The sequence below is a fragment of the Melozone crissalis genome, unplaced genomic scaffold (assembly GCF_028551555.1).
Source record: "Melozone crissalis strain CALT ecotype California unplaced genomic scaffold, PUWL_Pcris_2 ptg000027l_1, whole genome shotgun sequence".
Classification (NCBI taxonomy): Eukaryota; Metazoa; Chordata; class Aves; order Passeriformes; family Passerellidae; genus Melozone; species Melozone crissalis.
In genome coordinates this window covers 70,858,969-70,875,505 of record NW_026535805.1, presented here as the reverse complement: position 1 = coordinate 70,875,505, position 16,537 = coordinate 70,858,969, and the positions used below count along the sequence as shown (strand labels likewise).

At 37.8% G+C, this 16,537-nt stretch overlaps 1 protein-coding gene across 2 annotated transcripts in view; it reads left to right on the top strand.

Moving 5' to 3' along the window:
• Positions 1–16,537, top strand: part of BMP5 (bone morphogenetic protein 5) — a 54,401-nt gene that overhangs the window by 16,063 nt on the left and 21,801 nt on the right. For both annotated transcript variants that reach the window (XM_054280053.1, XM_054280052.1), the window contains exons 2-3: positions 8,152–8,344; positions 14,144–14,292. In XM_054280053.1, coding sequence (XP_054136028.1) covers positions 8,152–8,344; positions 14,144–14,292 — 342 coding nt within the window. The remainder of the gene's footprint in view (positions 1–8,151; positions 8,345–14,143; positions 14,293–16,537) is intronic.

Genomic DNA, 16,537 nt, shown 5'->3' with positions numbered 1-16,537 from the left:
GAATTGGCAAGGATCTATGAGATCTTATTGACTACAATAACAAAATGAAGAAATGAACATTTTAATAATAGAACAGCACTCTCGAAAGATGTAATACTTGATTAAAATACATTCATACAGTCTAACTTTTTATTTTTTTATAAATTATGGGATTTTGAAATGCATTTCTTTGAGGGTTAAAGAGAAAAAAAACAATAAGTGAAATAATATTTGCTTTGAAAAAAGAAAAAAGGCAATTGGTTTTTGTTGGTTTGATTTTTTTATTGTGCTTTCTCTTTTCCTTCTTGCTTTATATTGCCATTGTTGAAGGTGTTTTCATTGACTTTATTTTGATTTTAATTACTATGCAATTTATACAGTTCAGTATGTCTGTTCAATTATAGAAGGGATGTTCAACCACTAAAAATTTGGATTCAATAGGTATTGCATTTATTAAAACTGTCACTAAGTGCACAGTATTTCATCAAACAATTTTCAGACTGCCTCTAATTTTGGTAAAAAAAGTAGGAAAATATTTCTCATTGATGTCAGTACCTGACCTGAAAATAAAGGATTTAGTGAAATAACTAAATTTACAGCAGTGTATCTAGCTTCTGTACACGACTGATCAAACTTTATTCCTTGTGTTTTGAAAAGAAAGTTTCATGTGAAAGTAATTTACATTATTATTTCAAAACCACATCTGTAAATATATAATTACTTTAAATACAACCAATATAATAATAATAAATGCAGAGAAACTCAAATAAAAAGTACTGCAATAAATCAGTTTTTAAGAAACAGAACTGTTGCAATGAAAAAAAATTCTCCAGACTTGCCCTTTCTAATTAAGCAAAATCCCCACTGATAAAGGAAACAGCTTTGCTCCAGTTGGAAGGGGATCTGAATGTAGATTAGGTTTCTGACAATGACTTTTGTGTCTAACATAGGATATGTGTGGAATGTAATTTGGGGACTCCTGTTTTCAACCTTTGCCTACATTTGTCATATAGAATCATTTATATTGAGAAAGGATCATTGACTCCAAATATTAAACATTCACTGACAAGTCCACCACTTTGAGGGCTTCACTCTGCTCCCTGTACCTGTCTTCAGCCTCAGGGAGCTGGCACCCAGAGAATAACTGGCCCAGCTCTATTAAAGGCGGAGGCAAAGAAGACATCAGGAACTGCAGCCTTTTCCTCACCCTTTGCCACTGTGTTTTTCCCCACATCCAATAGCATGGAGATTCTCCTTTGCACTCCATGTTTGCTGATGTATTTACAATAACATTTTCATTGTGTTTTAAGGCAGTGCCCAGATTACATTATAGTTGGGTATTGGCCCTTCTAATTTTCTCTCAGCATAACCTCATGCATCCTTGGAGTCCTTCTGATTTCCTGCCCCTTCTTCCAAAGTGCATAAACTCCCTTTTTTTCCCCTGATTTCCAGCCAAATCTCTTTGTTCAGGCAGGCTGCTCCTCTTCCTCATTGACTGGTTTTTTGGCACATGGGGACAGCCTGCTCCTGGTCTTTCAGATCTCTCTCGTGAAGGATGTCCATCCTTCCTGGACTCCTTTGTCCTTCAGTCTGCCTCCCAAGGGACTCTGCCAACCAGCCTGCTAAACAGGCAAAAGTCTGCCCTCAGGAAGTCCAGAAGAGCAGTTCTGCTGACCCACTACCTTACTTCTTCAGAATTAAAAACTCCATTATTCTGTGTTTGCTGTGCCCAAGAGGCCTCCAACTATGCATCACCCACCAGTGATTCTCTGTTCACTAGCAGCATGTCCACCTTCCCTAGCTGAATCCCTCACCAGCTGCGTGAGTTGGGTTCCCTTCCACACATTCCAGGAACCTCCTAGACTGTTTTCTCTCTGCTGTGTTGTATTTCCAGCAGAAAACTGTCAAGTTGAAGTCCCCCATGAGAACAAGGGCTGTTGACTGGGAGACTTCTCCCACTGCTTGTAGAACATTTCATTTGTCTCTCTATCCTGGCTGGATGGTTTTTAACAGACTCCTACCAGGATAGCTGTGGTTTGCCTTCCCTCTGATTCTTACCTATAAGCACTCAACCCAGCTGTCACCATAATTAAGTTCTAGGCAATTAACACATTCCCTAGTATAGAGGGCTGCCTCACTGCCTCTCCTTCCTTGCCTATCCCTTCTCAAGGGTTTATAGCCATCTTTAGCAGCACTCCAGTTGTGCAAGCCATCCCACCATGTTTCTGAGGTGAAAACCGCTTCATCCTAAATGGAAGATATGCAGTAGGGAAGTTTTGTAGTTAAAATGCTCAGCTGAATAATTATGGTAATGTAAATAGTAAATGTCTAATGTCACATAATAAAAAGAAATCAGGTGTGGGAACAAATACTCATTTCATTCTGATTTTGGACCTCAACCCCTGCATTTCTTCTCAGGATGTCCCATTGCTGGGTTACTGGCATCCTGGCAGTGAGGACACAGTCACTGAAATCAGCTGATAAGGATTGAACTGTCCTTTGAGCAAGGACTATCCACTGGAGCTGCAGTGGACCAAAGAGGAAATGTAAATAAACTCTTTTGTTCTGTTTACTGGCTGGTACAAGACAGCTGACCCTGAACAAACAGAAATGTCTCTCCACTGACCATATCAGGCAGCCATCTCTGGTGTCCAAAGCAATGCTTTAAGGACAGGTGACTGTTCTTTTCAATTTCAACGTCTAACTCAAAATAGATTCCCTGAGTTCACATCAGGAAACTTACCATTCTAAAAAATAGATAAACCTAGTAAAGCACTACTGCTTAGAGAATTAGAATCATAGTCTGCTTCTTTTTTTTTTTTAATCACCACTTTGGGAAGTTGTTTTTCTTCATTCTTGGACTTTAAAAGTTCACCTGATTTAAAACCTTTTCTAGAAGACTGTAATCCTCATTCAAAGGCCAATGAATGAGATTAAATGGCTGCCACTTGCTTCAATATTGCCTAGATTGTACATATTTAGGACTTCCAGGGTGAAAAAATGAAAGGTATGCTTTCCCAGATAAAGTGATTTTCTAAAGCTGATATTCATTTTGTACAAGCCAAAAAAGTTACAAAGATTAAAAATATAAAAATATAACAGTATATATTTTAGAGTCTGTAATCTGGTCTCTCTTCAACTGAGAATGATATTCTTATGAATGTCCTTAACTTCTCTCAGAAGCACTTAATTGAAACATTTACACCTAGCATAGCTGTTTTATTTTGGGTTTTTTAAACCCTGTATGCTTCTCTAGAATCTCTTTTCCCCTTTCTACATACCCTACAAAACATTTGTTGCCTTAATTTATGAAAGGTGAGTCACCCTAAACAGTCTCATCTGCGATACTGGAATTTGAATGAGAGAGAGAAGAGATAGAGTGGGGTAAACAGCTATTTGATGTCTGTCTTTTCACAGTAGCACAATAGCTAATTCCTAGGGCCTCTGACCTTTCAGTGTCCTGTAACAGAGTACTTGCATTAATCTGTTGCTTATCTGTCACCTACCACATTTGATATTTCCAGTCTCTGCTTTCAATTATCAGTCATTAGAGGCAGCACTGAGTAATTTCAGGAGAAAATGCCTGGAACCTTTGACCTGTTTTGGTCAGATAACCACAAGTGTTCACTGTAGATAAACTATCATTTCATTATATTCAAGATGTAAATGAGTGTCGTTTGTAGTGTATCAGCTTACTGTAAACTTTATCACCTTGGAGTGATTAAAACTGACTGCTTTACTTAGTACTTATACAAAGAATTTAGAGTCAAACAGTGAAATTCAGTGAGATTAGTGTAAATGACCCTTTCTAGTTACACAGGTCTGTAAACCCTCCATTTTGCCTTGGAACATAGATTTAATAGTTAAAAAGTGACATTAATTTGATTAGGGAAGGTTCACTGTTTGTGAAGTGAGTTGGGATCCTGGGATGTTATATTGCAAAAGCAGCTTATTATAACATGTCTTTCAGCATGTCTTTGGTTTGTTACCCATTTGCCAAAGCAGCTTTCACTTTTCCCATGTGTCACAGCCACACACCAACATCTTCAGGAAGAGTGAAGCACATATCAGTGTGGAGCTAATCACTCATGAAAGATCACATCTAATAGTCCCTCAGGCACTATGGCCTAAACTCTTTGCTAGCAGTTTTTATGTTTTTTAAGCTCAGTCAACACAATCAGATATTTATAACTGAATTTCTAAAATACTGATTACTTGTTATACATCTATGTAAGTGCTTTCAGTGTTTTTCAGTTGTTATTTTTTTCCCTCATAAAATAAATAGTTTTGTTAATGAAAAACAATGCATGATATTTTATTTCAGTGTAAAAGAAGACCTCTTTTCCAAAATACCTTTTTAAAATTTGACCTTTTTTCTTCTTAGAGTTATATTTAGTGTTAATACAGTGTAAATGTTTCATCAGTTTGCCACATGGGTGGAAAATATCATTCTTTCCCATCTTACACACAGGTGTTTGTGATATTCCCCTGAGCCACGACTTGTCTGATATAACTGTAGTGCTGCATATATTAATTTCAGGTGGTATAAAAATGCCATTTTTAAAAGTCAATGCTAAGAATCCTGACCAATGAGAGCAAAGGAAGATTTTTTTCTTTTTTTTTTTTTTGTAATCAGCATTGCCCCTAATATTCTATTATCTTTTTCTTAGAAAAATTCTATTCCTCCAATGATTAAAAAATATTTACTGATTTTCTCTTCAACTGGTTTTTAGATGCTGTGATTTGTCCCACAGAAATGCATTTTGGCAGATGTACTGAGCAGGGCTGGAATGGCATGAGAACTTTCTGAAAGGACCGAATACTTGAAAATTTTAACCTGCGTTTTTCAGGCTGCCAGTGTTGAAAAGCTCTTGCCTGTGAAATAAAAATATTTGAGAAATGGTGCTTCCCTGCACTTCATGCTATTTCAGCAGGACAAAGGACCTGACAGATACCCTACTGAGCATTCACAGTCTTGCCTGACAAGGCATTTATTAGATGCAGACGGGACCAAGATTTGTGTATTATTTTCAGTAATAAAATATTCATTATCATTAAATAGTATTTTACCTTTTTAACTTGTCTACCATTCTAACTATTGGTCATTATTGTAACATCACCATCACCTCTTTTTTTGCAGTCTGCTATATAATGCAAGATTTTAAGTTGTCTACATTTGTATGCCATTTCTTTTTTTTTTTTTTTGCTTTTTACATTGGCTGATATAAATTTGCAGATAGACATTCTGGGTTCACTGCAGAATGGGACCTCCTTGGACTCAGGGTGTTTTTGCAGTGATGTTCAGTGTTTCCTACAGCCCCTCACTTCTGCAGACTGTTGCTGCTCTGAAGTCCTGGCCTGCCCGCAAATGCTGTCTCGAACCACAGAAATTTTGAAATTGTGTCCCTTTTAGATGACAGTCCTGCATCTTCCTTCATTATAAATGTGGAAACACAGATAAATACTATCTATGTGAATTGTATCAATTAATTTGAGGCCCACCAGAAAGTGGCTGTCAGTATTCTTTCAGCAGATGAGTGATCCTGAGAGATCCCCACTGATACTGTGAGGGGTATTGTGGAGGCTTCTGTCCAAACTATAACATATAGGCAGACAGCTACTGTTTCTAAACTAATGTTACTAATTAGAAAGTACTTGGTAGAGACTAGACGAAAGGAAGCTTCAAACCCAAATAAAAATCAATCTGTCCAGTAGTAGTGGCATTTAAACCTTTTATTCAGTGTTTAATTATTCAGTATTTTCTCACAGTGAGTAGTGCTTGGTTGCCCATGCTGGTAAATACTTGTTGAAAAAATAATATCCAGAGACAGCAGAAAGGTTTGCACTATGCCAAGTCTGTGTTAGATATAGTTCTCATTTGAAGGTTATCGACACATCTGTTCCATGACAGTTTTGAAATGCTCAGTTATAACCTCAGGAACTTGGAGCAGACTCTTTGTACTAGAAAAAACCCTCCCGGCTCAGTGCTTTTGCATATGCTAATCTCTGCCAGGCTCCTCTGAAATGAAAGGCTTTACATGGGTATTTTAAAAAAAAGCAAACAACTCCCAAACCCTAAGTCAGATCTCTTTATGTATCTCACGGTTTAGAACCGGGCAGTGGAGCTGCTAAATAGACTGTATCCTGTTTCTCTTCAGTAGCAGCCCATCCATCTTCAGCTACAGAGCAGCCAGTTTACATGCTTCTGCTGCTTTTCGGCTTTACTTTTTCTGCACAGCGTTCGATGGCAAACCCATGTAAGCTAAATATGCACTTGAGCCAAGCAAACCTCACAGTTAGCAGACAATTTTCCTTTTGTCAGCCAGCAGAAAGTTCATTTTCACTGAAGATAAAGTCTTCTTGTAGCCTATATATTTTATTTTTTGTGGTTCTTACGGCAATACAGACTTGTATGTAAAAAAAAAAAAAAAGCTAATGAAAGGAAGGAGGGTTTGGATTTTTGAAATGGTGACAGGGAAGTGCACTGTAAAGAATGAGTTACATGACCACAGGTGACTTAACTAGTAACTACTGCTCTGAAAATAGTGTTAAATACTTTTTGTTCAATAGCTCCCACTTTAATATGTCCATAACTATACCCTTATATGTCAAGACCAAAATTATTTTTTTACCTTTTAGTGGATTTCTATTTTGTAAGACAACATATACATTATAATAATACAGATATGTACGTTTATATATAAAATTATATAATTATATGTGCATGCAAACACATACATATTATGTATTTAGAAAGAATTGTTTGGGAGGCATATATATATAAGCATGTAAGTATAAATATTGTAATAATTTACACATTATTCATACATGTAGCATTTAGTAATGCAAATGTGTGCTTTTTCAGAACAGACATTGTTCCTCTCTCAGATCTGAGGACTAAAATGCAGTAAAAGAGCTGAGGTTACAGAAGAGAGTGTTTAGAGAAGCTAAGTGCAGCCATAAATGTTTAGTTGGTTATCTAAACCAAATCCCAACTCTGTATTTTAGACTTTGTCCACCATCAGTTAAACAAAGCATGTATGTCACCTGGCAGGTAGAATTTTCCAGAAGACAGAAATTCTGTCTTCCCACGGAGCACAGCTTATTCATAGGTCAATGATATGTTGTACTCTGTGGAAGTGGAAACCATGGATCATTTTCCTTTCCACATCCCTAAAATCTGAAGTATGAATCCCATAAGGCGATCATCAGCCAGTACTATGGCCTGTAGTTTCCATTGTCACATCAAAACATATATTCCATTGCAAAAGTTGCTCCTAACTGAGAATCAGAACTGCAGCAGACAATGGAAATAGACCCAAACCAGTTATAAATTAAAATCACCTGGTTTGTTCCTCTTAAAATTCTGTAGAAACTTCAATTAAGCAATCATGAGGCTTGCTTTTTTGTTTTAAAATGTGGCACTGTTGTGTTTTAAAATGTTTTAAATTAAAACAATTTTAAATGTAAAATTGTTTTAAAATGTCAGAAGCAGTGGGAGCTGCACCTGCCCACCAAGAACAGGTTTGAGGGGACTTCTCAAGCCAGAATTGTACCTCCTATGCTGCTGGGGTGCCAGAACCACTTGGCCCTGACCCACAGCTCCTTCTTCTGACCACTGGAAAGATGACGTGCATGCCATTAGAGTACAACTTTTGTTAATTTATATGACTTAACTGCTTCTTAACTATACAGTTGTTGCAGTGCACTTTAGTACCACTTTTATTTTGTTAAACAGAAATAAGCTGCATTCCTCTCATCGACCTGGTTATTAGAGGCAATTAGTGTTTTTCAAAGTCATCTATAGTTCTGACATTGCTATTGCTGTGCTTATGGCCACACTGAAGTCCTAAATCCTTTGACAGCTTTTAGTTTGTCCATATTTCTAGTTGCTTTACAATATGCCCCCTTTCAGCTTTTTTTGATATTCTCCACTCCGGCTTCTGGAATTTATATAAAAGCCACGGAGGTTTTCTTTCCTTTTGAACTGAAGATACTGGGCTGGTGGAATTTCCTTTAACTGGAAGTATGTCTGGGCTTGTGGTTTTATTATTTGCACAGTTTTATATTGTCATGTTTGTTAACCCCCGAGCAGAGGGAATGCTCCATTCATCATGGGAAGTGGGCATTTGTTTGACGTCTTTAATTTACATTCAATTCTTTTTCTCACAGTTGAAAGGGACAAGGACTTCTCCCACCACCGAAGGCACTACAAGGAATTCCGCTTTGACCTGACTCAGATCCCTCACGGAGAGGCAGTGACAGCCGCCGAGTTCCGGATATACAAAGATCGGAGCAACAGCCGCTTTGAGAATGAAACCATTCAGATCAGCATATATCAGATCATCAAGGAGTATCCCAACAGGTATCCTAATCCTGGTGTGGACTCATCACATGCTGAATCCCACCCCCTTTGCCTGTCTTAAGCAGGGGCAATATTTGATCATAAGCGCATACCTGACAAGGCATCGTTGCTACCGCTGTGGCTTGTGCAGTGTTAATTCTTAGGCAACAAAAGCAAGCCTTGGATAAGACTAAAACTTACCTTAAATGTAATTTATTCCAGGTTTATGTCCAAGTTCACCAAATAATCTGCCCATGCACAGAGCAGGTGAGGGTTCATGTTCTCAGCGAGCAAATGGTGGAGTCCCGTGCACAGTCCAAGTGTCTGGGGTTGGGAAATGCACCATTTGCTGACACTGAGGTACTGCAAGCCAAGATTCACTTAGCTCCTTAGAGGCAGGAACACTGTCTAACTTTGATTACTTTTGAAAAAGTAATCACTTTTTTGCTTGTGCTTGACAATTCTGCAGAAGGTAATTAAAAGGTAAACTCATGCATTAATTTTAAGATGACATGCGCATACTTAACACATGCTGCTCACCATAACTGAACACTAAAACAAATCATGGAATCATCTAGGTTGGAAAACATCTTTGAGATCGAGTCCAATCATAAACCTAACGCTGCCAAATCCACCAATAAACCATGTCCCTAAGTGCCACATATGATGTTGCATGAGCAAATCCCTGAATGGAGTTTGCAGAGCTCTGTATATGACATATTTCCAAGACTCTACAAGACCTCAGTAAATTAGCAGATTTCACCAGGCAAAGTAGCTAAGTACCTGAAAATTATGATTGAAAGCTAGTATCAATTCCAAGATGCTTCTGAAAAAGCTACATAGACTCAAAATATAGGGATTGAAATTAAATTGGTTCATGTCTTTTCTCAGAAAATGTGTGTGGGGGGGAAAAGTTCTATTTTAAGATAAGCAAAAACTCTTCTTCATCTTGGAACTGATTTCTATCCCAGGAAGGTCTGGCAAAACCAAAGAAAATGTCAGCTTAAACTTGCAGAGTATTTGGGAGGAAACAAAAGCCTCATCACAAGCTAGCTTGAAGGCTGCGCCAGAATTCAAATCTCCTTTCTGCCCACAGAATCTAGAGCTTGTACCCTCCAGGTCAGGTCTCTGAACTCCAAGTTATAAAATATTTATGGCTATAAACAGGGATTCATTTTATACCAATGGAATCAACAGGAGGGAAGGCACTCATCCTTACAGAATACCTTTCACTTTCTTAATAAATTTGGGGGTGAAGAAAATAGTATTGGGTTTTATTTGTTGTTTTTTACCTCTATCTTCAGCTTCCCAAAAATTCTTTTGACATAAATTCTAAAAGAAACTTATTGGAGGAAGGAATGAAGCAGGGAGGAACAAACCATATCTTTTTCAAGAGCACAGGTGAAGGCTAAGGTGATGAAAGCTTTTCACCTGAGAACTCAGATTTTTTTGTGAACTAATGGGAAAAACTATTTGTTCTAATACTTTTGATGTTTTCTTTTTAAGTTCTTGAATATTTTCAGTTGGTGGTTTGTATTCTATTTTATAGAAAGCAAAACCGTTTACCACTCAGATGAATATCACAGTTATTACCTGACTTGTTCAAAGGTATTACCTGGCAGTTCAAATGGCAACTGCCTCTGTTTGATTTCTTTCAATGCATAAACAGAAATTTATAAATGCTTTATATTTGCATCTACAATTATAAAAGCCCCATATCCTCTAATGGAAGCATGCTGCTGAAAGGAGGAACAGACAATGACACACCATGCATTTGATTTCACCAGTGTAACTATAGAAGCTTCAGATGTAGACTAAGTGTTTCTCTCCTAGTGTTGATTTTGACAGTTTCTGCTAATATGGAGGGATATTATAGGCAACTGCCTCAGTGGAACAGGACAGGAGAAGACCATAAGCTCTTCACTGATCAAATTAGAAACAAGAAAATTTTTCCACAAGCCCCTTGCTGTCTCCAGGCAGAAGAAACCCCAAGACGAGCTCCGAGGAATTTTTATTTTTCCAGCAAAACCACATCTCTTGTTTTGGGGCCAGACTTCACTTGCGATTTTCTTGACTTTATCACCTCAGGTTTATTTGACATATGTACATTAGGTTTCAGGCACAAAATTTTTAGAAGCTGTAACTACAGAATGGGAGAGGGAGAGAACTTTGAAGATGGAGAGGCACTGGAACGTGTAGCCCACATAAGTTGTGAATGCCACATTCCTGGAAGCTTTCAAGGCTGGCCGGAATGGGGCTTTGAGCCACAGGTCCTGGTGTAAGGTGCCCCTGCCCATGGCATGGGGTTGGGACCTGATCATCTTTGAGGACCCTTCCAACCCAAACCTCTCTCTGATTCTATGATTCTGTAATATCCCACAGTCCTCACTAGTGACATTCCACAGCAAAACTGCTCCTGCACCCTTTGCTTTGAGCAGGACACACAGGTGTCTGACAGGACTCTGCAATCCCAAACACAGGCCTGCTGTGCTTTCAGGCAGGGGTGCCCAGGGCTCAGGGTTTCCAAGCTGCATACTAAGGATTGTGCTGTAGGCTCAGGCATTCTTCTGTCTCTATGACAGCCTGACTACTGAAGTGTGTGTGTTTAATTCCCCTGGAGTTTGCTGAAGTTCCAGTCTTTGGGATTGAAGTTTTTTATTTGGTCTAAGGAAATGTACGGCATGGCCCATAGCAGGCTGACTTCCTATGGAGCCCCGCCATCGACTCCTACCCAAGTCTTTTCTCAAGACAAAAGTAAATATTGTCCAATTCATGCCAAATCTTGGTTCATGATTTGGTGGCAGCTAGCCACTAATTCAAGTAAACTCTGAGGGCTGTTTTCACATTAGGGAATGCTCAAGTGGCAATAAGATATAAAAGCCGGTTTCCAGAATGAGGATGGAGGCAAAACAGCATTATTGGGATGGCCTATTACACTGTAATGATTATTTGATCTGATCAAGGACTGTTCTGTCTTTCAAGGAACATGTAGCTGGTTTGTTCCACCTTTTCTTCCTTAAGGGTCCCAGGAGATTTGGAGCTTCTTAGACGTTCTGCCTTCAGCCTCTTTGCTGAAATTTTTGACTGTGATAGCATTTCTCCTTTATAAAACTGATCATTGGGGACCAGACTGAAATCACTGCCCTAAAGAGCCTCTGTAAAGGTACAGCCAATCAGCTGCATTCTGCATTTTGGGCTATTTATGACACAATGCCTTGGGTTTTTATTACGTTTTGTGGGCTATATTTTAAATAGAAATACATTTTAAAATTCAGCCAAAATTTGCAGCTGTTTTTCATTTTAAGTGTGATTGCACAGAATAAAGGAGAATTTTAAAATTAAAAATGTCACAAAATATGATGGGAAGTTTGAATGAATGACATGAACTATTGGGGGAACCCTGATCCTAGAATTCCTGCTGCCTTCTCAGGGGTCAGGTTTTTACCCTGTATCTGTATCAATTGTGGAAGAAGTTGTTATTTTCCCTGAATTTTTTTCCCTGAGTTTTACAGACTTTGAATTTCTGTAGTAACATGCTGTTGTTATGTGGGCTAAATTACTAGTATTGGTCCAGATACATTTTCTGCATTCTTTTATGTGCTCTCAAGAGCACATAGAAGTGCATAGTTCTGGTTTTCTCTAAGTAACCCAACTCATTTTCATTTCATTTGCTGAGGTAATGAGTAAGAGCAATCTGTCTCTTTAAAGTGTATAACCTTAGCCAGGTCACTGTACTTGCAGGGACACAGACAAGTAATTGAAATATCAATATCAAAGACACTTTAGTTTGAGTTTTTGCTGCAGTACGAAGTAATAAAGTCACATTGAGGAAAAATTTGTCCCTCATAGGCATTTCTGGGCTGGACCATTAGTAGTGCCTTATTCTGATTTGGCATGGGAAACATTGTGATTTTGTGAACCTTTAGTACCAGTCCTGGATTTGGAATGGAAAGACTCTATATGAGAAAACAATTATGTATTCTAGGAGGAGAAAAGACAAGTGTGGAAATATATCACTGTGGTATTGTAGTATTTTATATTCCAAACACTTTTACAGTTTTCTATTAAATCTACTGTGTGATGCAAAAGTATTTCTAAATAAAAATCTCAAAGTCAGAACTTTTTAGGTTTAAAATTCTGATAAAACTGCATATTAGAGAAAAAAAGTTGGCATTTAAGACTCCAGAGAGTACCATTTATGAGCTTGTGGTATGTTGTTAATTTGTTCAGTGCTAGCATAGCAGGTCAGGCTCTTTTGAGTTGTAAGATTTTCTTCATGTTAACTCCAGAGGGGGAATGTAGGTTTTCTCCTTGTGTGGTCATTAGCACAGTTCTACTAGAATGGAAGTGATAAGAGCCCATCAAAAGATTATCCTTTAACAGAAGAAAAAAAAAGGCAACTTGAAAAAACAAAAAAGCCCTTTCAATTCCTTTTATTTTTTAAATTACCTTCCTTTATAATTTCTGAGCTCTTTAACATGATTTTGTAGATATATCTCACATATAAGTAAACATATACTTGTCATAGTTCACTTGGTCTTATTTTCTTCATTATTTAGCAATCACAGTTTCAAAAGGTGCACTTAATGCTTTTTTTAGTATCAGACATTCTAGGTGCATTTACTGTGTTTAGATAAGACAGGAACTTTCTAAGGTGTCATTGTGATCAAGCATGTAAGAATACAGTGACAAGACCCAAGAAATTTTAAATCCCCTTTTTCACACAAAGCCTGTTCTGGCTGGTTGTCTTTCCTCTTTAAGTGTGAATTCATTTTGTCTATAAGGCAACAGTACAATTCCCAGATCTGTGTGGGCCAACTCTGCCTTTAGCTAACTTGTACAGTAAAAAATTAGAATGAAACATTTTTTCTTGTATCTTAATGTTTTGACTACTATTTATGGCATTAAAACATAGGTTTCTATAACTATAGATTTAGGTTTAAAAGGTTAAATGGTGAAAACAGTTCTTAATAATGCATGCTGCTTTGTAGAAGCGTGTAAAATGAAACTGATGAGAGTTAAATATCTTTGGTTTAGTCTGGTCATTGTAGTAAATTATTTGTAATACAGATGATGATCTGGAACCAATTGTGTCACGAGATATGTGGAAACAGAACAAGTAAATGACCCATGCTAAAAATTTAGTAACACAATTATACTAACTCCCCTGAGCAGCCCTTCTGAATTACTGGAAGATTTCATGGGAACAAATTTGAAAATATACCAGGGAACGGAGGGTTAAAATGTAATAATTATATTATTGAATAGATATGTAATTTCTGCTTCGATATAGAGACTTATTTTCTAAACATCTGCAGTAATAGAAAACGGTCTGAACTGCCATCTATTCATGCTTTGTCATAGGATACAGCTGCCGTCACATGTTATTAACAACAGATCTTTTTAGCAATGCTATACCTCTGAGTTTTAATTGAAATTGGGAAGTGATTTTGTCATTTTATGCTGGAAAGTTTATAAAAGTGAATCTTCCTGATGCATTCTGATGTTGAGAGATGAATTTTTTTATACATGGCCTCAATGATGTTTTTCATGTAGTTGTATCAGGAAGTTGTATTTTTCAGATTTTCCAGAGCTATCATTTTTTCATGCTGAAGCTCATTTCAGAAAGGCCTCTTAGGGGAAATACCTGTATTATATTTACCAACTACCTGTCAGCTACAGCACATGCTGTACTATGTCATAATGAGGATATATCAGAGGGTTATTAATTTGAACTCCAAGAAGTTATTGTCAGCAAGAAAATTAGGGACAAAGCTAATAATATTTGAATGCCTTAAATCCTGATTTTCTTTAATTTAGGGATGCAGACTTGTTCCTATTGGACACAAGGAAGGCTCAAGCTTCCGATGTGGGCTGGTTTGTCTTCGACATCACTGTGACCAGCAATCACTGGGTGATTAATCCACAGAACAACCTGGGCTTGCAGCTCTGTGCTGAAACTGGGGACGGTAAGATCCAAACTACAGATCCCAAAGCCTTGTGTGCTCTTGTCAAACCTTGCTAGGACCTTTTTCTGGATGGGTTTTTTTTACCTTGACTGGGTGACAATTCATTGAGAGTTTGTAAGCAAATAACACTAATCTTATCCTGCTGTTGATGTGGTCTGCAAATTTTCTATTGTTTTCAATTCTTTAGAATATTGCAATTATAAAACTAACTGAATCAAGTGAAATTGGGTTCAGGATAAGAGCTCCTACATACAAAATTAAGCTCCTCCTACAAAATTAAGATGTATTTTAATGTTCTACTACTGATGATTAAATTCAGGAAAGTCAGATTTGCAGAACTTCTTCTGCAAACTTCTGCAGAATTCTTCTTGGGCTGAAGCATAGAAAAAGTTATGAAATAAACCTCAGAGCCATTCAAAAGATATAGCATCTGTTGATACTAATGTTGAAGCAAGTTTAACAATAGGGTAATTTGGGAACTGGTTTTCTTAAATTTGAAAAAGAAAAAAAGATTTTTTTAAACCTTGAAATGATTTAAAAATTTGAAATCTTGAAAATTTTAGTTAGCTGAAAATTAGAAAAGACTATCAAAACTGAAGTTTTTAGCTATGGGGGTTTTAGTACAAATTTACTGGGCTACTGCATTATTCAGAGTTATGCTCTTCATTAAATTTGAAAATGCATCTCAGTGCAAAACAATATTTTTAGAAGAAATGTTCTTTACTTAGACTTCTTTAGAAACTAATAAAAAGAGACTTATATACTGTTTTTTCTGTGATGGTTCACTTAATCCATACCACTTTACAAGCAAACTCAGATTTAACTCTTTTTGTCAAAAAGCTTTTTATGTCAGAGGTCAAGGGATCTATGATGCCAGTTAATCTAAACCTTAGCTGACATAATGTTAATGAGTAGCAGAAGAAACTCTGGTGTAAGGATTAATTTTTTTTTCTTCTTCTTTGTTCTGGCTACATTTTCTCATTGGTTTTGATCTAAATTCTCCCTCAGGCTCAGCTGGGCTGTGAACAAAGCGTCTCATACTTTTTCAGCAAGTGCCCTGGCTGCTGGAGAGCTATGCAGAAACTGTCCTTTGGGCACGATGCTTCAGAAGAGAGCTGGCAGGCTTGCACCAAAGCTCACGGCCGTTCCATCTGGCGTTACCTTATGGTCAGAGCACAGCCAGTGAGCAAGGGGGGCACCAGTGCAGAGCAGAGCTCGCTGCTGCCTTCGCCCGGCCTCCGAGGCACTGCTCCTGAGCCTGGCCTGCCTGGGGAGCACATCTCTTAGGCAGCCTGGTTTAGTGAGGCCATTTTAAAGCTCTTACAATTCTGGGGAGGTGACACCTCCGTCAGGAATCCAAATTAGGTGGGCTGGCTTCTGGCCAGCTTTCCTGCTCCAGAATAAACTCCATCCTTGACTTTTTTGCTTTTTTTTTTTTTTTTTTTTTTTCCAGGAGATTTGAACACAGAAATTGTTGAAAATTAAATATCCATGAAAGGCATTCATTAAGAAACCCTGCAACCAGCAATTTGTTGGTTCTAGCCTCAAAATTACATCCGTTTAGTAAACTACAGGAAAGTTTGTATGGGTAAAAGGAAACCTTTAGGTTAATACACTGAAGAAATTGTAAAAGAATAGCTCATGTAAATATTTCCCCTGTCCTACTCCCAAGATTGGAAAGGTGATAGATAATTTTCTATTTTAAATTCCAAAGCCACAAACAGCTTTACCTTTTGCACCTTACTTATTTGACTTATGAAGGAATTTGCCTTTTCCCTCACTTTCTATTCCCTTTTTCACTTTATTTGTACAAGGAGTCAACTTCTAGGGACTGACGTTTTTAAAACTATAGGATAGACCTACGCTACACTACTTCAGCTTAGCACAAGCAAAATCATCCTTTCATGCTCTTACAATTTTGCTCTTAAGGCTTTGATTATTTTTATTGGGTTGCTGTTACTTCTGGAAGCTATTAGAAACACCAGCAGTTGAATGACACGTTTGTGTACAGATGGAACATGAATTTTTATACGACTCAGTGTATAGCGGACTCGGTTCGTAACCCAGAGAACCCCACCCACCTTTCCTCCAACCAGTTCTCTGAGAGAGCTCAGGGACTGGCTCACATCAGCAGAAAAACCTTCCCTTGGCTCGAGTGAACTTCAGGCCGTGCAGGTCTGAAGCACATTTCTTTGTGCCTCCAGCTGTCAGCCGAATTTACAGGAGGCATAGTACTTCTGTCCCC